The sequence below is a fragment of the Pinus tabuliformis genome, chromosome 6 (genome assembly GCF_031772625.1).
Source record: "Pinus tabuliformis cultivar Carrire ecotype Pingquan chromosome 6, CPIR1, whole genome shotgun sequence".
NCBI lineage: Eukaryota > Viridiplantae > Streptophyta > Pinopsida > Pinales > Pinaceae > Pinus > Pinus tabuliformis.
The window spans coordinates 101,514,113-101,541,307 of NC_142292.1; the positions used below are offsets into that span (position 1 = coordinate 101,514,113).

Below are 27,195 nucleotides of genomic sequence, written 5' to 3' on the forward strand. Positions count from 1 at the left end.
AATCTCCCTTAACTGCGGCTAGGATCTTTCCCTTCAACTGGGTCTTGATCTTCACTGCATTTAGGGTCACGTGACTGTAGTGTTAGGGCTGCGTATAAGGCCATCACCTGTGCTGCGTTTAGGGCTTCATTTGTAGGCCAACGTATTACTCTTGGTGTTTCTCCTTCACCAAAATCCAAAGACGTGGAGAGGAGAAGATCGCCTGGAGTGTAAGCGTGTGACAAATGACTTCAAATCCTCTTCTATTTATATTAAAACGTAGATGACGAATAGACATGTCTATTGGGCTTCTGAGCCTACTCAAGTTGCTGGCCAACTTGACAATTTGTCTTATAACATAAATAAATTCATAACTCCATGAATACTTATTGGAATCGGATGATCTTTCGATCAATCCTACACCTCTCGATGAGAGGGATCCAATAAAAATATCAGCTGCCATAAATAAGATGATCCACATGGAGTTTGGCCCTAGTTGCCAATTTTAACACCAGAACATATCGTGATCGTCAGATTGTAAGTTCAAAGTACATAGTAAAGAAACACACTTTACCTAACTTTACACTAGACCAAGTTATACTTAACTATTTCCTATGTGTCGGAATATCCTAACATCCCCCCTTAAGAACAACTTGGGATAGGATTGAAGGATGTACAAATATACACAATAGGAGAAGGAAGGAGGCATTAGAGCCTATCCCCCCTTAGTGACAACTTTCTGAACTCCAACCATAAATCGAAGTCTAGTAAACTTCGCTTCTGTGGGAGCCTTTGTAAAGATGTCTGCAACTTGATCATCGGTTGAACAATATTGCACTTCAAGAATATGGTCATGAATGAGCTTTCTGATGAAGTGCATGTGTAGTTCAATGTGTTTGCTACGTTGATGTTGGACTGGATCTTTGCATAGTTAAATGGCACTTTGATTATCACACCAAAGTGTAGTCGGATGCTTCTGCTGAAAGCCAAATTTTGACAGGATCTGATGAAGCCACAGGGCTTCCTTACTAGCTTCTACGGCGCCATAATACTCTGCTACTGCTGAAGAAAGAGAAATGGCACTTTGTTTCTTACAAGCCCATGTAATAGGTCCAAAACCAAGAGTGAACACATAACCTGTAGTAGACTTCCGATCATCAGGGTCACCAGCCCAATCGGAATCAGTGAAACCAACCAATAGAGGAGATGCTTCTGCACTGTAATGAATCCCAAACTGAATTGTACCTCGAACATAACGAAGTATTCTTTTAGTTGCTTTCCAATGACTTTCATGTGGGTTTTGCATAAATCGAGCAATAAGGCCAACAACAAAGGAAAGGTCAAGACGGGTATGGGTCAGATACAAAAGTTTTCCTACAAGTTGATGGTATAAGGTAGCATCAGCTTCAGGGGAGGTACAAGTGACTGTAAGTTTGACTCCAGATTGAAAGGGAGAAGGGGCTGACTTACAGTCTTCCATGTGAAAGTGGCGTAGAAGATCATAGGCATACTTGGACTGGGAAAAGGAAATACCTTCCTTGGATTGCAAGACTTGAAGACCAAGAAAATAATGCAAGTGTCCTAAGTCTGTCATTTCAAACTACTTTTTAAGGTTGGACTTCACATGGTTTATAAGGTTGGGATCACTACCAGTAAGGATAAGATCATCAACACAAAGAACAAGAATGATAAGAGACTTACCCACTTTCTTGGCGTAGACAGTATTGTCAAAATGACACCTAGTAAAGCCAGTATCTAAAAGAAAGCTATCCATTTTGGCATACCAAGCCCGAGGGGCTTGCTTGAGACCATAAAGGGATTTCTTAAGCCGACATACAAGGCTGAAGTTTGTTTGTATAAAGCCATGAGGTTGTTCCATATAGATTTCTTCATGCAAGAAGGCAAATTTAACATCCATCTGATGGACTTCCCATTTGAAAGAGGTAGCAAGGGAAAGAACAAGGTGGATAGAGTTCATTTTGGCAACAGGGGAGAAGGTTTGAGTATAGTCAATTCCTTCAACTTGTGAAAAACACTTAGCAACAAGACGAGCTTTATGTTTATCAACTTTTCCATCTGGTCCAAACTTGGTTCTGTAAACCCATTTGCATCTAATAAGTTTTCGTCCCTTCGGAGGAGGAACAAGATCCCATGTATCATTTGCCAATAATGAACGGTATTCTTCATTCATAGCTGCGTCCCAATCTGGATGGCCTGAAGCTTCCGCAAAGGTGTCAGGATCATAATTCGCTGAAGCTTGAGCCAGTAAAGAAGAGGCTCTATCGAACTGAGAACGTGTATGTCATTGATCTGTAGGATCACCTGCAAGAGCACCTACTGCATCCCGAGTAGCATAGAGCCATTTTGGAAGCTGAGGAGCTGAAGGAGGATCCTGAGAAGGTGGGGGAGGATTGTCATCCTTGTTGTCATCATTTGAAGAAGAAATATTTTTAGAAGTAGAAGGGATAGAGAGAGTTGGCACATCCGCCGAACTAGGATCGTAGGCCGATATATTTTCAGCGAACTTTACATCTCTTCTAATGATAACATTTTTTGGACTTAAGTGGAATTAGTCTATATCCTTTGACATCTTCAGAATATCCAACAAAAATACATTTTTCACTCTTAGGTTCTAAAGCTTTATGTTTCACATCTAGAATATGGGCCCATGCTTCACTTCCAAAAACACGAAAGTGATTTACATCTGGTTTAATTGAGCTCCATGCTTCTTCTAGAGTGATATTCTTTAAAACCTTGGTAGGAGTGCGATTTACTATGTATTTGCACAGTTAATTGTTTCTGCCCAAAAATTGAGCTAAGTCCTTTAGATTGAAGCATAAAATTAGCCATTTCCTTTAAGGTGCGATTCTTCCTTTCAGCTACACCATTTTGTTGTGGAGTATATGGAACAATATGTTGCATTTGAATTCCATGCTCCGTGCAAAAGTTGATGAATTTGTTGTTAACATATTCTCTGCCATTATCAGATCTTAGCTTAAGAATTTGAGCTCTAGATTGTTTCTCAACAAAGACTTTAAAGGCCAAGAACATGTTAAATACTTCACTCTTGAGTTTTAAGAAGTATACCCAAGTGCGTTTGGAGAGATCATCAATGAAAGTTAAGAAATACTTGTAGCCAGAGAATGAAACAACTAGAAGTGGACCACATAAATCACTATGCACAAGCTGTAAAGGCGCTGAGGCGTGCCAAGAGGCATGTTTTTCAAAACTATCCCGATGATGTTTTCCGAGTACACATCCGGAACAAACACCATCTCTGCAAGATACCATAGGAAGACCTGTCACCATATTTTCTTTACATAGATTTTGAAGGGAGCGATAGTTTAAGTGACCAAATCACTCATGCCAAAGTTTGATCACTTCATCATTATGAGCAACAAATACCGAGGGAAGAGTTGATGACCCAAAGCTGTTAAACTTATACAACCTTGTGGAATCATCAGCAATGCTAGTAGCTAAAATCTGTCTAGGATCTCTTAGGTCCTTAATTACAACATCGTGAGGTGAAAATTCAACGGTTTTACCTTCACCTGAATGAGTTATCTGATATACAGATAGAAGGTTGCAGGATAAGGTTGGAACACATAATACATCATTAAATTGACCATTGTCTAGTCCAGTCCCTACAACACTAAGAGATCTATCATCACCAACATATATATTTTTGGTGTTACAATCATTTAAAGAAGAAAACATGGCTTTGTTTTTGGCCATGTGATAAGAAACTCTAGAATCAATGAGCCACTCATGAGAATGAGAGGAAGAAGATACATTTAGTGCATAACCAGACCGAGATGCTTGACAACCACATGCAGAAAGTGCTATTCCTGAAGATGAAGTTGAAGTTGAAGAGTGCTCCAAATGGATGTTATGCTTCTTCATTGCTGCTTCCAAGGCTTCCATTTTCTTAAAGCATTTGGATTCTGTTGACCACTACGTGTCAAGTACCCATAGCAGTACACCCCCTTTTCGCAAAAGGGATAGTGCTTGATCGACGTGTCCGTGCCATTCGACTGTCATCATCAACTCGATCGTGTTATGTTGTAAACCCAGTCTGCATGTGTAAATTGTAAATAATCTTAGCAGATTTGAGTCATGTATGTAAATTGCCTAGGCAAACTTAATTTTTTAGTGATAACCTACGTTCCGGAAGGTTTTTTGTCTCACCGGTCCATGATCGGCAGAGTTTTCCTTCAGCCTAACCTCAAAGCCGGAATGAATTTTGTCATTAGAATCTTAGGGGAATCCTAGTGTACTTCGAGTCTATGTAAAAGTAATTTGGAAATAATCCTAATTATTTGGTTAAGTTATTTCAAATTGCTTGATCTGCTAGATTATATTTGTTGCAGAATTGGGTGGTCTATGAGGGTTTATGTCAAATGAGATATAAAAGTGTAAAAGTCATGATGTAAAGTGTCTTGAGGGTTAGAAAATGTTTTATCCCCTCATAAGTCCTAAGTCTTAGGTCCTAGGTGATTTTTCCAAAGGCTAAGTTCAAGGATCCAAAAATAAAAAATAAAAAATAATAAAATTAAAAAATTAGAAAATAATAAAATAATAAAATAAAATAAAAATTAAAAATAAATTAAAAAAAAATAAAAATTTTTGAAAAATAAAATAAAATAATAAAATAATAATAAGTCAAAGTTTTTAGTAAATAAATGCAGGATTTTAATTTTTTAATATATTAAAATACATTTAAAAATTCGACGGATGGGATTGAAAGGGATTTTGATTCTCATCGACAGTCGAGATCATTTTGACATGGATCACTCGAACTAGCCGTTGGGAAATTTTCCTTTAAAGCGGGTGTCAGGGGTCATTTGAGATCAGATTCGATCTGAGAGTCTGGTGCTAAAGAAAGCTCTCTTGTAGTCATTTTTTGTGCAATAAAAAAAGACTCTGGGGTTGAAAATCTTGCTGGTGTTACTCTTCTAGAAATGCTGTAAGGTGTTATTTTTCTACATAATTTTATTTTCAGCCATTGATAATAGCTTGATGAAGATTGATTTAGGCACAGGTATCTTGTCTGATCTCTGGGGTTTGAATGATAGTTTAATTTCTGAAATATAATGGCAGGTATCTCCATTTGATCTGAATTTCACTGTTGTTTTCTCCCTCTATGTTAATGGTTGATTTAAGCTGTGCAGGAAATCCTTTTTTAGATTACCGGGCGTTCGGGGAAGTTCTTGGCTGAACCAGCCAACTCCTGGATTGCGTTTTCTGAAAGAGCCCAGCTAGTTTTAATCCCGGGCTTATCATTAGAATTTTTGTTGCAGATGCATGAAGGGTTTTCTGAAGCACCTCACTTTGAGTTTGAAATTCTGAAAATATTTCTGTGGCATAATGGCAAATCCGGCTATTTAGAGCCTTTAATTTGTAATTACTGTAATTATTTAGCTGGTTCTTAGGGTTTTTAGGGTTTCATTTATTTTTTGCATTTTCAGTTTCTGGCTGTTTGTTTTCATTGTTTTTAGGTTGCAGGTATAGGTTTTGAGAAATTTTCAGGGTTTCTATCAGGCAATTTGGAGCAGGAGGGATTTAAAATTTCAATCAATTTTCTGGACTACGGGTCTGCTGCTTGCGTTTTCAATTTTCACTGCTGCCTGGGGTTTTACTGTTGCAGAAAAATTTTGAAATTTTTTTTAGAGGCCGCAGTCATTGCTACTCCCTTAAACCTACACAAGACTTGCGTATTCAGCCTCTTCATCGATCCTTCCTCCAAATCCGTCCTCTCTGCCATTGCAGTCTCGTCTATGCTGCCCATCCGCCGCAAATCCGTCCCTGCGCATTTTCCTTTAGCAATTTCCCTTCACCCTTCACGCAGCCACCTCCTTTCATCCCCACCTGCAAAACAAACGCTCCAAAACGGGTTCCATTTTTTCACGACGCTATTCAAATTCTCTTCCACATGCAGTCCCTTCCTCCCTCCACGCAAACTTCTCCCAATTTTTCTCCTCTCTGCCCTTGCGTACCCATCACGCAGCTATTGTTCGCTGCCCAAATCTACTCGATCCCTTCTCCATTTCGCTGCTACCACCACCTGAAATCTTCATCTCCCAATGCTGCGTCCTTCTCCACGCTGCCACTTTCAGCTACATTCTCACGTCTGGATTTCTTCCTCCGCGTCGGCGCCCTTCAGCTTTCGCTCAGCTCCTTCCGTATATCCATCCGCAGCCATATCTGCACTTGCAATCTACTGCTCCATTCCATGCTGCGTCCACCGCTGTCATTTCCTTTGCCGCTGTTCAAACCTGCATATTACAACAGACTAGCAATCTGTTCGATTTATTTGATTTGATTTGATTTGATTTATTTGATTTTTTGTTTTTCCACCTGCGTTTTATAAATACATAGTTTTAGCGTACGTACGTAATTTATTTTCATTTTTGATATATGCATATGTTTAGGCTAGGTTAGATTTTTATTTGTTTTAGATTTAGACTTTTATTTAGTTAGGATTTGAAATTTTATAAATTTTCATTCAGGTTAGGTTTTTTGTTTAATTTAGATTCAGATTTGAATTCTTTTTAGCTTACGTTTTTTTTTTTGTTTTCTTCAGAAATAGATATAATTTAAGTTTCATTTTGTTTTAATCATAAAAATAAAAAAGTTTTTTTTTTTAGGATTTTGTTTTATTTTTAGAGTTAGTGTTTTAGTTTAGATTATTTTTTAATTTTAGATTTCCTTTTTTTGTTTTAGTTTTAGATCCAGTTTTCTTTAAATTTAGTTTTTGTTTTAATTTTGATTTTAAAATAATATCAAAAAAGTTTGAAAACAAAAAAATCGATTTTCATTTTTTTAGGTTAGCCGTTAGCTTAAGTTTTAGTTTTATTTTTTTAGATATATTTAAGCTTAGATCTTGTTTTATTAGTTTAGCCCATAGTTTAGTTTAGGACTGAGTTTTTTTAGAATTAGAGTTTTTAATTTTAGATTTCATTTTTGTATATAATTTTTTTGTCTTAGAATTGGATATGTTATAGTTTAGTTTAGTATTATTTTATTTTAGAATAAATCAAAAAATCAATAAAAAAAATAAAAAATTCATAAAAGGTTAAAAAGTTTCTTTTTATTGTTATTAGACTTTAGTTTAGATTAGATTTTATTTCTATTTAGGATTTTAGTTTTATTTTTAGATTTAAAATTTCATTAAAAAAATAAAAATTAAAAATATGTAAAAATTAAAAATTTTGAAAAAGACTAATTAAAAAATGACAAATTTATTTTCTGTCTTTTTCTTTTTATTTTGTGGTATCCATGTTCCACTTGTTTATAGTTAAATGCACTTAAATGTTTATTTGAAGATTAGCTATATGAAAGTGGTAACTCGTTAGCATTTAAATTTTATGATCATTTAAAGCATTTGATTTTTCTTGAAGTTTAATTGCTGGATCATTTTTAAAGCATTGTGAGTTTATTGAATAGCTTGTATTGCTTGGAATATTTGATGATAAATGATTGCTTTACATGGTTCATATTTCTGCAACATTTAATAAATAATCATTTAATCATTAGCTCCATAAGGCACTGGTACATTAATTTCCGAAATCAATCAAGTGCTAAATTGCCTTGTTGTTTCTCCCAACCCAACTGGTCCATAGTTGGTCTTCATTCATGCCATAAGGTCTACCCCCCTTAGCCTCGGGAGACGGCTTAAACGAAGGGATTAGGGATCAGGGTGACAGCCCCTGGTCTGAGTGTTGTTGCGCTGCCCAGACAATCTGTGCGACAACAGATTCTAAGTGGCCATCTCGATTACAAAAGTTGCAATGTCTATCAATCTTTTTCCCTTTGTTTTTATTTGCCTTATCATTTTGTTGAATTGATTTTTCATTTTGAGATTAAAATTGCTTAGGACCCTTGTTTGGTTTAGGACCATTCTTTTTAGGATACTGCTTCTTAGGATTCTTTGAATTTGGTTGTTGATGGGTGGTTAAGGCTTTCTTAGAAGAGTTTCCAAGATTAAGAAGACCAAGATGTAATAGTTTTTCTTGTTCTCTTATTAAAGAATCACAAAAGGCATCAAAAGAGGGGGACTTGTAGTCTTGTCTTTGAGAAATAAAGGCTTCTCTAGTAGAATGGAAGGTGGAAACAAACACAGAGTAGGCTGGTCCCAACTTAGTAAGAATGGAATAGATAAGGCTACCATCTTCTTTCTGGACCTTAACACCTTCCAAGAGAAGTCTAAGGGTCTTGAACTTGGACAAAAAATCTTCAATGGAAGAAAAATTATTCATGTCCAACGTAAGCAACTCATTTTCGAGTTGATGGGCTCGAATTTCATTTTTAATTCCAAAAACTTTATTGAACTGTTTCATTGCTTCATTTGGGGTATCAAGTTCTGCGATATGGAATCTAAAGTCTGGAGAAATAGACATCCCTATCAACCCACGTGCTTGATTTTGCCTATTTTCCCATTTGGCTGTCTTATCTTCATCTTTAGGTTTAGTTTCTTGGCCTGAGGCTATTTTGTAAAGACCTTTATGTCTAAGTAAATCCACAATGTAGGACCACCATTGGAAGTAGTTGGTGTTGTCAAGAATAACTTGGCATGGGCTTTCCATTTTAACAAAAACTGAAGCTATAGATGCTGAAATTAAGTGTTCCAATGGAAAGATCTCGAAAAATTAGGTCGATTAAAAAAATGGCTTTGAAAACGGCTCACGGATGAAGAAGTTATGGCTTTTTGAAGAAAAGTTGTTGAAGATGCTGACGAAGTGCGTGAATGTGCGGAAGTGAATGATAATATTATATTTAAAAAAAAAATCCCCCTTCCGCCCCGCCCCCCCCTCCAAACTTAATCTAATTAGCTCACTTTAAAAAAAGATTTTATGTGATTCACGTTTATAAATAAGTGAAAGTCACTTTTACAATGGTACTTTATGAGCTACTCACTAATTGTAACTTAAATAAAAGATAAAGAGATTTTAGAATTATAAGTGACTCACTTTTACATAAAGTAACTTTAAAACATAAGTTACATGTGTTTTTTGAAAAAGTAACTCAACAAAAAGGACTTGAACTCAAGACTTCTATTTTCATAAAATAACTTTGGACCAAGTGAGCTAGTTTAAAAGGTTAGTAATTTTTGGAAAAGAGGAAGGGTTTTATTTATTTATTATTATTTTTTTAAATCACTAAAGCTTTGGGCGTGCTTACTTGAAAAAGCCCTTTTTGCCTCCAGATCTTAAAAATGACGTAGCTAGGGCTACCGGAAACCCTTTCACATGAAACGAAAAGGGTTCCTCACTGGAACAGATGCTCCTAACACAATAGAGCAGTCCTCTCGGCCCGAAAATGGTCAGAAACAATAGATCTAGGAAACGACAACCGGATGCAGTTGTACCGACTTTCGATTTGGATCACCAACGAATGCGGCCCTCAAATAACCCTGATACCATGTAGGAATTTACAGAGTAAGTTCCTCAGATAGAACACCAAAGGACACCGCTCACAAATAGATCATAGATCAATACACCAGTGTGCTTGACGTGGTTAAAATCCTCAAAGAGGGAAACAGTCTATGACCTGAGTCAACGCGGCCACTTCAGGGAATTTATTAATAAAAGAAAGAAAATTTACATAAGCTTCTCTCATGATCGGTCACCCTGCAAATGACACTCCATGCTCTTTAAATAGAGATCATGGACCAATCGAGTGTTAAGCCACAGATGAAGTGTCGGTAATATCGAGGAGAGAATGAACCGTCAGATCACTTAATGTCTAGAACATATTGTGACCGTCGGATTGTAAGTTACAAAAGTACATAGTAAAGAAACACACTTTACCTAACTCTACACTAGACCAAGTTATACTTAACTATTTCCTATGTGTCGGAATATCATAACATTTTTTACAGTCAGAGGGTTTTGAAATTTAGATCTGGGGATTTCATGAGTTTTCCTGAGAGAATTTGAAGCAGGAATATATCATTTTAAAAATATAAATTTATGAATTTTTTTAAGGTTGTGGGGCTACCCAGTGCTACCCTAAAGCCCTTTAAAATTTTGCTGCTCTTTGTTGCCTGCGTTTTTGTTTTCTTTCTTCCCATTTTCTAGTGCATATTTTTCCCTTCTTTGAAAAAATTCAATTTTTTCTTTCTCCTTTCTCCCTCTTCCACATGGGTTTCTCTCTGCTTGCGTTTTGGGGTTTCTTCTCATTTTTTTTCCATTGCTCCTCCCTTCTCCCTGCTGTGTTAACCCTCAACCTTAACCTGTGTTTCTCTTTCATCTCTTCTCTCCCGCGGTCTTTTTCGCTCCTTGTAGCTCTCCCCTTTGACCTGCATTTTTTCTATTTGTTGTTGTCTCCTCTATTTGACTGCCAGGCACTTCCGCGGATCTCTTCTCCTTTTCTTCGAGCTCCATCCCTCATTGCTGCTCAGAGCTCCTTCCTCGCCGCTGCCATTGTTGCCATCTCTGCGTTCCTTGTTGCCTCCTCAGCCAGTATCCTCCCTTGACCTGTAACTCTTCCCTCTCGTAGTCTCTGCGTCCTTCAAAGTTCCTCGAGCTCCTTCGACCTTTCCTTCACTGCTGCTGTCCAAACCTGCACACAAAAAACAATTCGATTTCCCTTTCTTATTTTTTTTACTTTTGCTTTGTTTTGTTTTGATTTCATTTAGGGTTAGATTTTCATAACATTACTAATTCGATTTTCTTTTACTTGCTTTTCATTATATTTTTTTTTGGGTTTTTGTTTAAATTAAAAAAGAAACTTTTAAAAAAATTTTGATTTAAAATTTTTCTTTATGACTTTTATTTCTTTTTAGAAATCCAATTTCATTTTTAAATTTTTGCTTTTCCTCTTTGTTTTGATTATTTTTTATGACATTTTGATTTTGCTTGAGATAAAAAACAAAAATTTAAAAAATTCTTCATTTCCATTTTTTATTAATGTGACTTTGATATTTCTAAAGATTTAAATCAAAAGAAAGCTTTGTGCTCACACATTAAAATTTTAATTTTTTTTGTGGCCTTTGGCCCATTAAAAATTCAATTCTTTAAGCCTTTTGATTTCATTACATTTTTCACATTAAGAAGCTTAATCAATCATTTGCCACATTAAATTTGTTTCACAAAACTTAGCACATTAAAATTTGCCTAAGGAATAATTAAATTTTTAATCTAAAGTGCCTTCTTCGGTTTTCTTTGTGTTAGGGGTGTTGGGATCTTAAAATTTAAAGGGAAAATTTTGTGGTATTAATTTTTTTTTCTCTATAATGAAACAAGTTTAAATAATTTTTGAATCATCCAATGATTGACTATAATAAAAAATAAATTTTTCTGGATTGGGGTCGCTAAGAAAAATCATTTTTTTGGAATTATTTGAATTGCTTAGCATTTGAATTTCATGGTATTTAATTTTTTGAAATTTAATTGCTAAAGTATTTTGCATGAAAAGGTTTAGAGCATCATTTTATGCTCGACATTTATTGAAATTGCTCGTCGTTAAATAACTTTAAATGTGGTGTTAATTGCTTGAATTATTTGATGTTTATTGCATGTTAAATATTTTGCGATTTTTTCAAGTAATTATTGAAGTACTCTGTCATGGAATTGTGATAAATTGCATATCTTTGGTTTCATAAGTTGAGTATTTTTTGAGCATTTGATATTAAATTGTGAAGAAGCTTTTGTTCTCTTTGAGCTATAATTGTATTAAAAAGATTTGAAGTAAACTTGTGGTTTAATTGTGATATTGCTAAGAGTTTATCTTTCAATCTTTGTCTAGTGAAGTGAACATTTCATTTTGGTGATTAAGAGCTTTGATAGATTGTGGCACAAGCGCTTTTCATCCTTGAATCTAACTTCATCTCATCTTCTAATCATCTCGTGCATTTGCATATTAAGTTAGTTCTGCATAATTAAAATTTACTTCCAAGCATAAGCTTGGTCGATAGAAAGATAGGTACCCATCCATCTTTGCTTGAGAAACTTTCTTTTAATAGTACTTAAAATGGTGACCTTGCAGTCATCAGAGCCACAACTCTTTGCAGCGCCGAAGGCACTGGTTATGTTAGATTTTCAGAAGAGGTATTGTTAATCACACCTTAGTGTGCTTCACCTTATCTTCTCTCTACCAATTACTATGAAATCAAGCTCAATATAGAAATGATTGAATGGTTTAAACTTAGATAGGCATTTAACTAAAATTAACCAAGATTTTTGCATCTCACATTAGTTTTAGGATATGCATTTCATATAAGATAGTCACTCATCCAAACAACAGTTGCAAATCAATTACTTGGTCTTAATTTCCCTAGTAAAATTGTTGACCCCATAAGGCACTGGTATCAATCGTTTAAATTTAATTAAATCCTATAACTCGTGCTAAATCGTAATTAAGTACTTGGTCGCTTCATTGTGTCTTTTGAACTGGCTGGTTCCCAACTAGTTCTTCTTCATTCCATTTCCGTAGGGTCTACCCCCCTTAGTTTGCTATAGGGAGACAACTTAAACAGAGAGATTGGGGATCAACGTGACAACCCCTGATCTGAGCCGTTGTCGCGGTGCCTAGACATTCTGTGCGACAACAGGTCTCACTGCCACCCCAATCAGAGTCTATGAAGCCAATTAACTTGACTTCCTTACTATCATACTTGAGGCAGTGATGTATATTGCCACGAAGATACCTCAATATATGTTTGGGAGTTATCCTGTGATAATGACGAGGCTCCAACTGAAACTGACTAAGAATGTTTACTGCAAAACATATAGCTAGTCTAGTATTTACCAGATACATTAGGAACCCACCAACTTATGATGTGAGGTAGGATCCACGAGACTAGAGTTGGAGCTCCTCAACTTCTTGAGGTTGGTGATCATAGGAGCAACCATGAATCCATCCCAAATTTATGTAATATCTTGATGATGTACTTTTCTTGCCCTGAATATATCTCCCTAGGTCTCTACCATACTTTTAGACCTAGGTATTAGTGCATCAGTCCTAGATCCTTCATCTCAAATTCAGCTGCCAACATCTTGCATTCTTGAATTCTTCGTTCTACACCAGTGATGAATAGATCATCCACATATAGTAGAATAATGACGGGCTCATTATTCACAACCTTGATATATAGATTCGGATCAGAAGTACTCTTCACGAACCCAAGGCTGAGAAGATATGCATCCATTCTTGCATACCATGCCCTTGGTGCATGCTTCAAGCTATATAGGGCCTTCTTGAGTCTGCGAACATGAGAGTCCTTGCTATTCACTTCAAATCATTCAGGTTGTTCGATGTACACTTCCTCATCAATGGTCCCTTTTAGAAATGTGGTCTTAACATCCATTTGATGGGTATTTCACCCCATTGTAGCAGCCAATGAAACCAACGATTTAATGGTAGTGTACCTTGCAGTAGGTGCAAATGTTTCTTCATAGTCAATGCCTTCCTTTTGAGAGAAACCCCTTGCGACAAACCTTGCTTTGTATTTGTCTATACTTCCATCCACATCATGCTTGATCTTATAGATCCACGTCGATGTGACAACCGATTTGTCACTAGGTCTAGGAATGATTTCCCAAACCCCATTCTTCATGATGGATTGATATTCTTCCTGCATAGCTTTCTTCCAAACCTCTTCATGCTCAACTTCCTGGAATGTAGATGGTTCGACTTCAATCAACTTTGTTATATATGTAGTATAACCAGAATACCTTTTTAGTTTCTTACTTTCCCTAGGGGACCCTTTCGCATCTTCATGTCCTTCAATATCTTCTAATGTAGCTTTCAACCAATTTGGCCTCTTCCTTGTGGTTGGGATAACCACCGATTGAATAGGCTCACTTGGTCCTTCTTCTTCATCATTTGCAGTAGAGTTCTCATAATGAACTTCATCTTCTTCAAATACGGGAACTTCTTCGTCATCAGAATCAATAGGAATATCCTTTGATTTCTTGTAAGCTTGATTTTCATCAAATATGACATCCCTGCTTACTTCAATGTATCTTCCCTCCTTTATGTAAATTCTATATGCCTTTGAGGAAAGAATATAACCAATGAATATTCCCTTGATGCTTTTCGAGTCCAACTTCTTTCACTTGTCTTTCGGAACATGGACATATGTTGGACTTCCAAATATGCGGAGATGATCCACACTCGGCTTCTTTCCTGTGAATACTTCTTCGGGTGTAGTATTATCAAGACTCTTATGAGGACTTCTATTTTGAACGTACACAACAGTCATCGTTGCTTCACCCCATAAGAACTTTGGTAGATCTTGATCAAGGAGCATAGTTCGAATGCCTTCTTCAATTGACCTATTCTTCCTTTCGGCCAATCTATTTTGTTCGGGATAGTAGGGAATAATGAACTCCCTCTTAATACCCGCATCCTTACAATATGCAATTAACTCTTTAGAGGTGTATTCCCCACCATTGTCAGTCCTTAGAGTCTTTATCATCTTTTCGGTTAGGGTTTCTACCTCAGCCCTGAATTCCTTGAACTTATCAAATACTTCATCTTTAGTTTTGAGTAGGTAGAGCCATGTCTTCCTTGAATGGTCATCAATGAATGTTACACAGTAGAGATTACCTCCAAGTGTCTTGTCAAACATGGGCCTGCATACATCGGAATGGATGAGATCTAATATTTCTTTAGATCTAGATTCACTATGATGAAATGGCTTTCTAGTATGCTTCCCCAAAAATCCCTTGCACACACCCTAATTATAAGGGTCTTGCATATAAACCCTAATTTACCAAACCCTAACATAACATAGACATCGATAACAAACCCTAAAAGACTAGGGTTTCCATCATAACAATACCAAAAAACCTGAACATCAAAAGAATAGGAATTCTAGATTTCATCAACAACCCTAAGTAGACTAAGTTTTCATAATCAATATTGACATACCCTTAGCAACAAGAGGCCAAGGTTTTCTAGTGAACCCTAAAGGTTAGGGTTACACAAGAATGATTAAATAATATCACGAGGGTGGATTTAATCTAATGATTAATCACCCTAACAAGAATATTTATGATTCAAAACCCTAGACATAACGATGTTAGTAAAGTAAAGCAAATTTTCAATAGAGAATGAACATAAACCTTGTAGGATATCAATTCTTGATGGGCTTCAACAAATCTTTTTCCATGCTTCAAATCTATCCTTTGAAGCCTCCTCAATAATCTTGAGCATTTAGTAAGCTTTCCTAACCAAGGAAAATATAAATAAAAGGTTATCAACATATAATATAAACAAATCTTGATATGAAAGGAAAACCAAATATAAGGAGGAGACAAAGAACAAGATACTATCTTTTGGTGAAATGGTGAGGGTTCCCTCTTAATCCAATCTCAAGGGATACTTATAACTCATCAAAATAATTCAAAATGTTCTAACATGACATATTAGACATACAAACTCTAGGAATCAAAACATAAAGGAAAACAATACAAGACTAAGAAGGATATATAGGATAGGACTTAGTAGTATAAGTCCTTGACTTCCGATTCCTCAGTTTTATTCTTCTTTGATGGAGCTTGTTCTACAACATTTGCATGTTCTCTTTCCCTCTTCTCATTCCTTGGATTCTTGGGACAATGACTTCTATAATGACCCATCTTATGGCAATTGTAGCATTCAATCTTGGATAGGTCAACCATCTTCTTTGGTCCCTTGAACTTTTTGAAGGTTCCCTCCTTCTTGTGATGAGCATAATAGGCATTAGAGATGTTTTATTCTTCATCCTCCTTCTTGTTGTTTACTAACAATACATGGGCTTCTTCTTGCCTGCATGCATTCCACATTTGCTCAAATGTTGGTGTATCTTTCCAACTGTTAGTTCTTGATGCAGAGACACTCCAAGATTTTGGTAGTCTTAGAAGAGCAGTAATTATGAGCTCCTTTTCTAGGACAATTTCATCTATTGCTGGAGTTCATCTCTGATTCTAGATATCCTTATAAAGTAAGATGATACAATGTCATCTTAATAGTCCTTAATTCATTTTTGAGACATTCTATTTGACCAATGTTCTTGATGGTGAACAATTTGGAGAGAGCCTCATACATTTCTTGAGTGGAATTTATGTTGGATATGTATGGAATTAGATTATACTTAACTCCATACACTATAAGGTCCATAGTGAGGATTTCAATTTCTCTAAACTTTGCTTTTTCCAGCTTCACTTGATTCATCTGTAGGCTTCTTAATTTTTCCTTGAACGAGATCCAAAACTTTGTTCTTTTCGAGAATGAGGTCTATTCCCTTTTTCCAGGCCCTGTAGTTGGAGGCTCCTTCTAGTTTGTTTTGTCCCTTCATTGAGTTTGACATAGTTCCTAAAGATAGTAGGCTTGTTTCTTTATATGATCCCCTTTGATGACCCTTCCTTGATCTCCTTTTTCTTCAATAGATCTTCAACGTGGCTTTTTCTTCCTTTTTCACCTTACCTTTGATACCATGTTAAAAAATCGAAAGGCAGAAATATTTCCTTATACTGATAATTACTTGTGATATCATTATGTTCTTATTAATTTTTTTATGTTTTTTTTTTTTTATCTTCTTTTCATCAAGCAATTATGAAAGAAAAAACATGAGGATCATGGACACCAGATGTAGGCAATCAACCAAGGTTAAAACCCCTATATATGGGAAAACCCTGTCAAGAACTCTTCCTTCAGTAGATTCAAAATGGGATAGACCAAGACCCTAGACAAATAGACCTTCCTCCTCCACCAAGTCAGCGTTCCAAGATGATTTAGTAGTCTCTTCTTATCCAACAACTTCAGCCCAACAAAAATCCAAAAGTTCGACTTCCCAACTACAAAATTTCGACCCCTAGCTATAGAATTTTGGCCTAGCTTCAGCTCTGCAGTTTTCGGCCCTTCCAACAGCTTCACACGGGAGAGAGAGAGAGAGAGAAATTCGACTTCTTATGTTTGAGAGAGACCTCCTTCTTCTTCGCTAGCCCTTTTTTCTTCTTTCCTTGAAATTCACACTTTTTCTGGCCCCATAAGTTGCAGATAGAACTTGATAAGCGAGTGCTCCAAATGAGGTTGAGTTGTTTCCTTTATATAGTAGTTTTTGCCCCTCGGTTTAGGCTGGCTTGTCTAGTTTGAGGCCGACTTGGTGGAGGAGGCATAAAAGACCTAAAATACAGTAAAAATAAATTTCTTCTTTGACAAATAAATCCCAAGAAGGGTTCCTTACAATATGACATGTGCAAGGACACTCGACATAAACCCTAGACGCCTTCAATGGAGGCTATGACCTAAATAGTAAAAACAATTGACCCAAGCATGAAACCCATGCTTTAATAAGTCAATTTCTTTAATAATAAAATTTCTTTTTCTTTCTTTTGACAAATATATTTCATTATGACTCAAATAAAATTATGAAGACTGACACTAGTTACATTCTTCAACAAGGTGGACCCTTCAATCAATAGGTGTGACCGTGTGAGTGATAAGTGATATGGTTTGGGGTGTACTTCATGAGAGGGGTTAGTGTTATACATGGGCTATTCAAGACCATCATCCATGAGAGCCTTTGTGGAGGGAGTGCTTACATTACTTGAGTTACCCTTTCCTCAGCACTGCCTTTTCAAGCCTTAACTTAGTCTTTTTCTTTGCTTAAATTTGGCTTGCTTGATAAGCTTTCATTTCATTTCAATGCCTTCATAGTATGCGCAGTTTATCTGGAATGTTTTTTTAAGTCCCTTTTACTTTGATAGGTGTGGTTTGCATAAGACTTGGGTGATGGCCTCACATGAGGGGGTAGAGCTCAAGTTAAATTGGTTTTTAATCATTATTTATCTCTTTCTAATTTTTTGCATTCTAACAATCGGCATATGTTTTTATCATTCTTTCTTGTTGCAGCTGCTTATGGGCATCTCAAGGGAAAGTTTTTTGTGTGCTAATTATTTGGATTGTTTATGCAGATTTATTAGCTTAATAACAACACAAAAGCCCTAGGGACACCCCCTTGAGATTGGAAAAGTACCAATCCAAATGGAGAGAGACATCCAACGATGATAGTGTTGGTTGTCTAGAGTTGTGGTGCAAATATAGCTCCCTTTGGAGATGTTGTAGGTGAATCTAGAAGAGATGTTAGAAATCCCAAGTATTTCTACTATTGACCCTAGTTGAAGCAAAGTATTCGGGTCTTTCACTCTAGAAGAGCTAACTGATGAGATAGAATTATAAATTTAATCTATTTATGAGCTTATCTATCATTTTGCACTGAACAATGAACATTTATGATTTTGATATTTATTAATGGAAACTTTCGACTATGAATTTGAATGATTCAATGAGGATGTCCTGATTTCTGCTATGAATATGAATGTGATTTCTTTGCGTATGTGCTTGTAGAGATTTGAATGCTTCATAATTTTTATTTTTATAACTTTAAATTATTTTCACGCGTATGTTAAAAAACCTAAAAAACCTAGAAAACCTCCAACAGTTTCTTGTAACAAAACCTGAGAATTTCCATTTCATGTATTTTACCCGTTTTGCATTTCATTTCATGTTTCTCTTGGTAACAAAGTGGATATGACTCGGATATTGCTTGGATATGGTTGTGATGCAACTTGGATACATATCCTGTATGGATATGACTGGGATCCATACTTGATACAACTGGTAGGGAAATCTTAGTTGTATCAACAAAACTCAAAAAATAAATAAATTAAAGGAAATGGATATCTTAGTTGTATCCACAAAACTTAAAAAAAAAGGAATTGGACTGAGGCCTAAAACTAAAAAGTAACATACGAGTAAGAATCTTATATCTCATTTTTTGGTGTCACACCAATCATGCAATTTTGAGCTGTAAGTTACCTGAATTATGCACAATTTGTTCAAAGGAGAAATTTGAGGGCTTGAAGAGTGATTTGAAGGCAGTTTTTCTTCATTTTGCACTGAGTTCAATGAGATACTTCGTTGTTCATTCCATTTCTTTTGGCTGGCCAGTGTGATTGTCAACAATCTTTGCAGGTTCTGAAATAATAATGTGTTGCTGAGAAGTTTCTTTTTTGTTCCTAAGCTGTAGGATTTTGTCCAGTCTTTGTCATGATGCGCGTCTTTCACTTCCAAATTTCTTCTACTTTTCACAATTCTTGACTTTAGGAACCAAGTTAAGATTGTTTACAGTTATTTGAGGATTTGTCTTTAGCCGGGAAGGGTTCTATGATTGTAATTCTAACAGTTCAGGATTAAAATGTTCTTTGTATTTCAAAATTGTTGTGGAATTTGTGAAAAATTGATGTTGATTCTTGTAACTTGATAACGTTCTGTTTCATTTCACACAATTTCCAAAAAAAAAAATTATATTGTTTAGATGATACAGGATGTCTTACAGTAATTGATACTCGTTATTGTAGCAATAGCAGGCTACATATTATATAATTTTTATTAATGCAAATATTTAGTAATCTTTCTAGTCCACTAGGTTCATTACATGTAATCTTGGTTGAAATGTTTTTATATAGAAGCACTAAGAAAAATTTATGGTTTCTCATCATTCATGGCAAATAGAAGACGAGTCACTATTAAAATTGTCTTCTATGATATTTTGTTGATTATTTTATTATTAACAGAAGTGTTCAAGTTTTGTAAGGAAGTACTCTGACTAGGAATTTGTAAGTACTCTGACTAGGAATTTGTAACTATTATGATACCTTTTTAGTTACATGTAGTAGCTTGTTCTCTTATACAGGTATGAGCAACAGCTGGAAAAGTTTTGTGGCTTTATGGATTCTCTTCTTGATATTCCTCCACCTGAAATCATGAGACAAAAATCAGTTTTGGGCAGGACGACAGATAAACTACAGAGATTAGCATTTTGGGCTCAATTAATGCAGAAATCAGTTTCATTGGGTCAAAGGGATATGACGTGAGTCTCTTCATTCTATGTTTTGATGTCTGTTAGCACACCTCTTCAGTATTCTTGTAGGAAGGTCACAGGGGACTGGCTAATATGATTACACATTAGTGTGCAAGTGCTTGAAACTCCAGTCCCTATATTTTTCTCTAAACGTAGGTCTATTCAAGTACGTGTGTATCCATTACCCAACAATGTGTTTTACGATGTTCAGGATTGTTGGGAATAAATCCTTTAACAATAGTCTCTTGAAGAGAGTAAATAGGTTTATGTTTCTCTACCAATTGGTTTTACTCTCTTATTTATATCAAAACATTGCTTTCAACTTTGGCATTAACTTAGCTAAATACATTTTTAGATTGGTACTTTATCAGGAGGCATTATTAAGCACGTGTATCTCATGGAGTGTGCTAAGGTTGAAGGAGCTTCACGCATATTCTGACACTATTTTATTCTTGACAGAGATTTCATGGATTTGATTCTTGCTCCAGCATCAAAGGTTCTCAATGGTTGGTTTGAGGTTGTTTGGTTGCTCATGTTATCCTTATGTTGGCTTGTTTATTTCTCAATGTTAAATTCTGTTTTAACATAAACAGTCATTCCAACAATGCTTGCAATACTAATATTAGAGCCATGAGTATCGAACTTATAGATTAATACATACCTTTAGCAATCGCCTCTTCCCAATTTGATAAAATTAACTGTTGGTAATGATTGGTGCACTTACAATATTATGATTTTTCTATCTCATATTATCTTGTTTTTGTAAAATTAATCTTGTTCTATTGATGAAGTATAATGATTACACGACACATTCAAAATACTAAATGAGATACAAGAATAAACTTCATCTATTTTTAATCACAAATAAGAAGGGTATTTATAATTACACTGGGTGAATCTTGTACATTGATGTCATGAAATATCAACTGTTCTCATGGAACATCTAGAAAGAAGAGGTGATGTAAGACTTGATGTCATGACAGTTTCTATATATTGATAAATTATAAACTATAATAACTAAGGTAGATGTTGATTTTGATGTGATAATTCAATTTCAAATGACCTCCAACGTGGGCTCTATTTATAGTGGTCAATGTGAAGGTTCACAACTCTTGAAAAACCACCTTTTGACCATGGAGCTGACCTGATCTTCAAGAAGCTGACTTGACCAGGATAAAAATTTAATTTTGTCTCCAATAATATGCCAATGAAAGTACCGACCACAGCTACATGTTTCAACAGTAGAGACTAAGGGAGAATGGTATATTATATGTGATATTATTCATTATGAAAGAAGTAATAAATACACTATTCAAACATAATAGACTTCACTCCTAAAAGGTATGGGACACCTCTTCCGTATTTGATAAAATTAATTGTTGGTGATGATTGATGCACTTATCATGTTTCTATCACATATAATCTTGTTTTTGTGCCTTGTTGCCTCAAAATCTAGCAGGTCTTGTAGAAGGGTGCCCGAAAAGACAAGCACTAGACCAAGTGACAACAATGAGGTGTGGCTCATTGTCATTACACTCACTATCCCTTGCTCTTTATGGACTTTCATCAATGTGAGGCTTCTTGCTATATAGGTCACCCATGAGAGATATTCCAGGTTCAAGGAATAAGGTGACAAAATGGCTTATAGAGGATGGCTCTTCTTAGGGACAAGGCTCAATCAAGTTAAGAGAGGCAACTCGCATCCTCTAGTAAGACCAAAGAAAGGCACAATTGACCTAGGGCTTGAGGTATAGCAAGCCTAAAGGGATATCCTAGGATCAATACGCCAAGAAAAGGTTTCCAACAATGAATATTTGCAAGCCAATGGCATAAGAAACCTTCAAAAAAACCTCAAGTTGAAGCTTAGCAAAACTAGGGTTTTCCTAGGGCCAATTTACCTAGGGCGAGAGAATTAGGGCTTGAACCAATAAACAAAGTTCTCCACATAATCACATCTCTCCAAGATACAAGAAGGCCAAAATTCTCAAGGAGTTTGAATTATGTCACAAGTGATGATGAATGAATGATCCTCTCCTCTATTTATATGAGGAGGACAAGAGCTAATTAGCCTAAAAGCTCCTAGAAAACAAGTTTGATTACAATAAAACCTTGGGTTACAAGGCAACCTACTAGCTTCATCAATAAATGCCCTAATTAGCCCACATGTGTAAGCCATTAGCTCTCTAGGGCTTGTTACTGCTCAAACTAGCAGGGGGTCCTAGGAGGGGATCCTATATAGCAACTACTAGGTCGAGAGACAATGAAGCGATAGCCCATTGTTACCTCAGCTAAAGCTCCCTGCTCTTTACAGACTTTCACTGATGGGGGGAGTCTTGGTATATGAGGAACCACAAGGATATATAGTCAATGATAAGATGAGGAGGTGATTCCTAGGCCTATTCAGAAGAGAGACTCAACTAGATAGGTTGCTTGGTTTAGAAGCAAGGTGATAGGCTCTCTAGGAAGGGCTAAGAGGATCTTTAGGGCTATGGTTTGAGAGTATGTCTTGTCAAGAAGGCTTCTAGACCTAGAGATCTTTATGGAGACTTGGCTTCTTGGCTTGTAAAGAGTTATATGAGTTAGCAGGTTGCTCAGTGAGCCAATCAAGAGCATCCTCTTCTAAAGATAAAACAAAAGGTCTCATCTTCACATCCTCATAGTTAGCAGTGTTACACCATTTAAAGATACAAACATTAATGTTTTTCACATGTGATGTAGCACTAATGGCATTGTTATCTTGAAAGGAAGGCAACTTTTCAATAGCCTTGTCAGGGATATTATGAGGATAGCCATTTATGTTAGTGAAGTCCCAAGGAGCAAAAAGATCATTCATGATGCTAGGCTCTACTTGTTCTTGAAAAAGCAAATGAATATCATAAATAACCTCTTGCCCAAGACTAGCAAGAGCTCTACTATGAGAAAGTCTATTCAACCTCTTTAAAAACCTTTCAGGATCAGGAGAGGGGCTAACTAAACTACTTGAATTTCTCCTAGTAGAGACTCTTCAAAATTTGGGTTGAGTGGACTCGCCACTGGAGCAAGAATCTAAATCTAAAGTTAAAAGATGCTAAAACCAAAAGGTTAGTCGATTTCCCAGGTACAAGAAAGCTTGTCCCCGACAATGGTGCCAAAAATGTTGACTGATGATATTTGATGGTACAAGTGTCCTCTGGATCATCCTTGGGCATGGAGTCTTCATATAATCATTAGGTGCCACTCTAGTGGTCAACAGGTTCTATAATAGGATTATCTAGCTCCTCTTTTGGTTCCTCCACTAATAGTATGTTAAAATAAGGTTCTTATTCTTCTTCACTAGGAACCTCTAGTTCTTGTCCTAGAAATTGTTCTCCTGTTGAAGAGAGGAAATATACTCCTTCTGTTGGGGATGTAGGTTCTTCAACTACAGCTTCAGTAGAGGAAGTTGGTGAATCTCTAGGTTGGATTTCAGATCTATGCACCTCAAGAAGTCTATGTCTACCTGCCAATGATGGGATGCGAGTATGGTTGGATGGTGTGGCACTACGAGGTCTAGGTGGAGTGAGTGGTGATGTTGGAATTGAACTTCTACCTCTACTTACAAATCTACTCCTAGAATCCCTTTCTCTATGCATACATGTTTTTTTATCATTTTTCAATTTATTAAAATTAAAAACTCCTAAAGATGATATGCAAGAATGGAATCCTATATACACTTCCCCGACAACGGTGCCAAAATATTTGGTAAATTAATTGTTCTTAATTTACTTCATTAATTTTCAACTAGGATTAGTGTACTTATGAAATGTATGTGTACTATATATGCTAGGATTCTTTCTGTGAATTAATTGATTCTAGAAATGACACTAATTCTAAGAATGGACACAATTTGGAGGATAATTACACACATGTTCTTTCAATCCAAAGTTATATTAAATCCTAATTAACTGAATTGAATTCACTACTTTGCAGACTTTGAAAATCTATCTAAATTGCGGAATTAAAATTTTCTTCTAATTGTATGAAAGGAAAATGCTTAGAAACCAAATTTCAAGAAAGGAAACAATCTAATTCTATCTTGCAGAATTCAAAGCATTCTACACTAACTTGTAGAAAGAAAGTTTTATACTAAATTGCAGTAAGGAAATTCTATACCAATTGCATGAAAGAGTATTTCATCAACATTTAAGAAATCGAATTAAGCTAGGAAGTAATGAGGTGCTGGAAAGAATATGCATTCAATAATTGAAATATTTTTAGTGTTTTTCTGTTTATAAGTACTCTGCAATCAAAATGAGAATTGTCAGAAATGTAATTACAATGGAAACAAATTCTGAAAGAAACTAAAAATAAGCAATGCAAAACAAAACCATAAACAAAACCTCACAGCTCGATAGGGGGCCCTATTGTGAATGCAAGTTAGCTAGTAATCACAAGATCTTCACGCATGCATTGACAATAAAGTAACTTATATTAAGATGGAACAAAGTATCATCAGTGTTTACAACAAAACAATAATGAACTTCATATTTGAAAAAACTTATGTCTTAGGTCTCGACTTACAACCTTTATACAAATTTCATAAAACGATTTTAAGAGTTTTAAGCCAACATGACATGAGCTATTTTGACATTTACGAGATAGATTCAATTTGAAACTCAATCTCTTTATGACTTGCTACTGAAAGAGCAAGTCATAAGAGATTCATCTTGATCCAAAATCTAACAGCTAAACAGATCTTCAATCTCGCTCGCTTGATGTTGTTCTATTCCTCCGCTGCTTTTACTTGATCGCTACATGTCGTTTTCAGAGTTTGACTCTAAATTTGAGTTCTAGATTTCTCAATCCTCGTAGCTTGCCAAGTTATGCTGATAGGTGGTTATCCATATGGTGGACAATTGTCCAGGTAGTCTTCATCATTTTATTAAAGTGCTGCAACCTGTTTAACAATGAATATTGCTGCGGAAACCAATATTCGCTGCAAAATGTTTATGATTCTGTCATTGTAAGAATATTTTCATTATAATTCATTAAGAAACATAGATTTTAGTTATGGATGATGAATAACTTTTTAAGAATTGAACTTGACCTTGAACATGTTGAGATTGCTATCAAATGGTGATAAGAAGGTGAAATGAAATGCCAAAAAGGATAGTAAAAAGGAAACAATTCCAGACTTCAATAGTCCTCTAACAAGAGCTTGGTGAATATCATAAAGAAATTGCTGGAAGAGAACAAGAAAACATGGCACAAGAAGTTAATCTATGCCTTGTGGGATGATCAGGTAAATACTAAAAAGTCAATTGGTATGTCTCCTTTCCGAAAAGATGTTGTTTTCCCTTCTTCCTTGGGAATTCCAGTCGTGAAATTATTGCAGAAAGAGGATGCAGAACCAAATGACATGCAAAGGAGGATAAATTAGATGATTCAGTTGCAGAAAACAAGAGAGGAGGTGTACAACAACACTCAGACAATTCAGTACAAGATAAAGAAGATCTTTGACTGGAGGACAAAGGCTGAGGATTTTCAGGTTGGTGACTTGGTCTTGAAATGGGATGCTAGAAATGAAGATAAGGTAAACATGGGAAATTTGAAAACCTTTGGAAGGGACCATTGAAGTTTGCAACATTCCATGGAGGTAATGCTTACTGGAGGATTTGACATGACAACTTCTTGCTGGAGGGCCTGAAAATGGTAGGTTCCACGAGCATTATTTCACTTGAAATCAGCTAATTTGATCATTTCATTGTATATATCCATCCAATTTTCAGTATTGCAGGTGTGGGTCATTGGCACCAGAATTTGAAGCCCGAAGAGAAGGCCCTAAGATTTTGATGGCCTGCTGCCATTTTTCAAAATGTAACAAGTCTTGAGTCAATCATGAGGCAGTTTTGAGTCAAGCTAAGGAGTCAATAAGCCCAATGGCCAGGCACATGGTCTACGGTGTTCTTGGCACCTCACAGGGAGGATGCCATCCCCATTGGAGCCAATGTTAGTATCCTATAGTCATAGTAGTCAGAAAACAAGTTTTGTCTTTCAAATTATTTGGCAAATGTGTAAAAGGTTAGGCTTTGATCTTCTAGAGATCAAGCTATTGGTCTTATTATAGAATAAAGTTTTATTATTGAATGTAATTGTGTCAAAGTGTGTGAAGGGTCATGAAAATAGTCATTGATATCTTGAGAGGTCGAGTTAAATAAGTCTAGGATCATATCTAATTCAAAATCATGAGTGAGGTCATGTTGTCATGTTTTATCATCATGGGCACAAATCTGTAGGGTCACTTGATTCAGTTAGAGTGTCAAATCATAAGTCAACCATGACATCACTTTGGTACAACAATTAGGAGGACAAGGCTACGCTATTGACAGGTGCTGTGTTTTATGATTGAAGATTAAATTTTGTAACCATCGCCCTTGAAATGCGCATTCAACCACCTTGGGAGTTCAAATGCATGGTTAACCTTCAGAAATACCTCAGAGCCTTTCATTTCTCCATCAAAATCTTGCTGAATAGTGATTGGAGTTCGTTGCGCAAAGCAGGTAGGGGAAGTGTTGTGCTCGCAGACAGGGGTTGTGCTCACAAACAGTCGTTTCATTTTCCAAATTGGTGGTGAATTACTCATTCCAGGTGCAAATTCCATATTCCCCTGGGTCATTAGTCTTGCATGTTGACAACTTTGTTTCCATTTGTTGAGAAAATCATTTCAAAAATCCATCAAAACTCAAATTTTGGCCTTGGTGCATTTCTGCAGAATTCACTGCATTTTCCTTCAGTGCTGTGTTTTTATGATGTCAACCTTTTCTAATGCCCAAAATCTTGTCTTTTGCCTTGATATTGAAGTTTTCCATGTCATTCAAGTGATTTAAAACTTCTTACCTCGTCATTGCTTTCCTTAGAGGTCAAGAAACATTTTTCCCTGCATGCGCTGTGCTTCTGGCGTTGCGCCTGTGTTTCTAATTCTGCCACTATGACCAAGCAAACACTAGTTACTATTTTGGGTTTTGAGAGGTGATTTTTGTTGTCCAGGTTTGTTTCATAGGGTTTTCATCCTCAATTGTCACAAAACCCTAATTTGGAGCTCTATTTCATCATTGTTATCTTATTTGCTACACTAAATAAGCCTACACTCAAATTGTATTCAAGAAACCCTAGAGCATACCTCTATTGTGAAAAATCATGTCAACCCCAGATAGAAAGAAACATAAGGGAGGAGTCATTGTTAGGTTTGAACCCCAAGACCTCACCTTGATCAATTCAAACCCAACAATCAGAGTTTCCTTTGAGCAAGTTGGATGCATCAGATTCTGTGAAAAAATCTAGGGATACAATGTACAACTCACTAAGGAGTTTGCTATGAATTTCACTGGCTTGGAGGTTAAGATTGG

General features: G+C 36.0%; 1 protein-coding gene across 3 annotated transcripts in view; it reads left to right on the top strand.

Moving 5' to 3' along the window:
• The window catches only part of LOC149257456 (FAD/NAD(P)-binding oxidoreductase family protein), a 398,477-nt gene that overhangs the window by 74,670 nt on the left and 296,612 nt on the right, over positions 1-27,195 (top strand). For all 3 annotated transcript variants that reach the window (XM_089414323.1, XM_089414320.1, XM_089414317.1), the window contains exons 4-5: positions 19,664-19,840; positions 20,291-20,348. In XM_089414323.1, the coding sequence (XP_089270449.1) occupies positions 19,664-19,840; positions 20,291-20,348 (235 nt within the window). The remainder of the gene's footprint in view (positions 1-19,663; positions 19,841-20,290; positions 20,349-27,195) is intronic.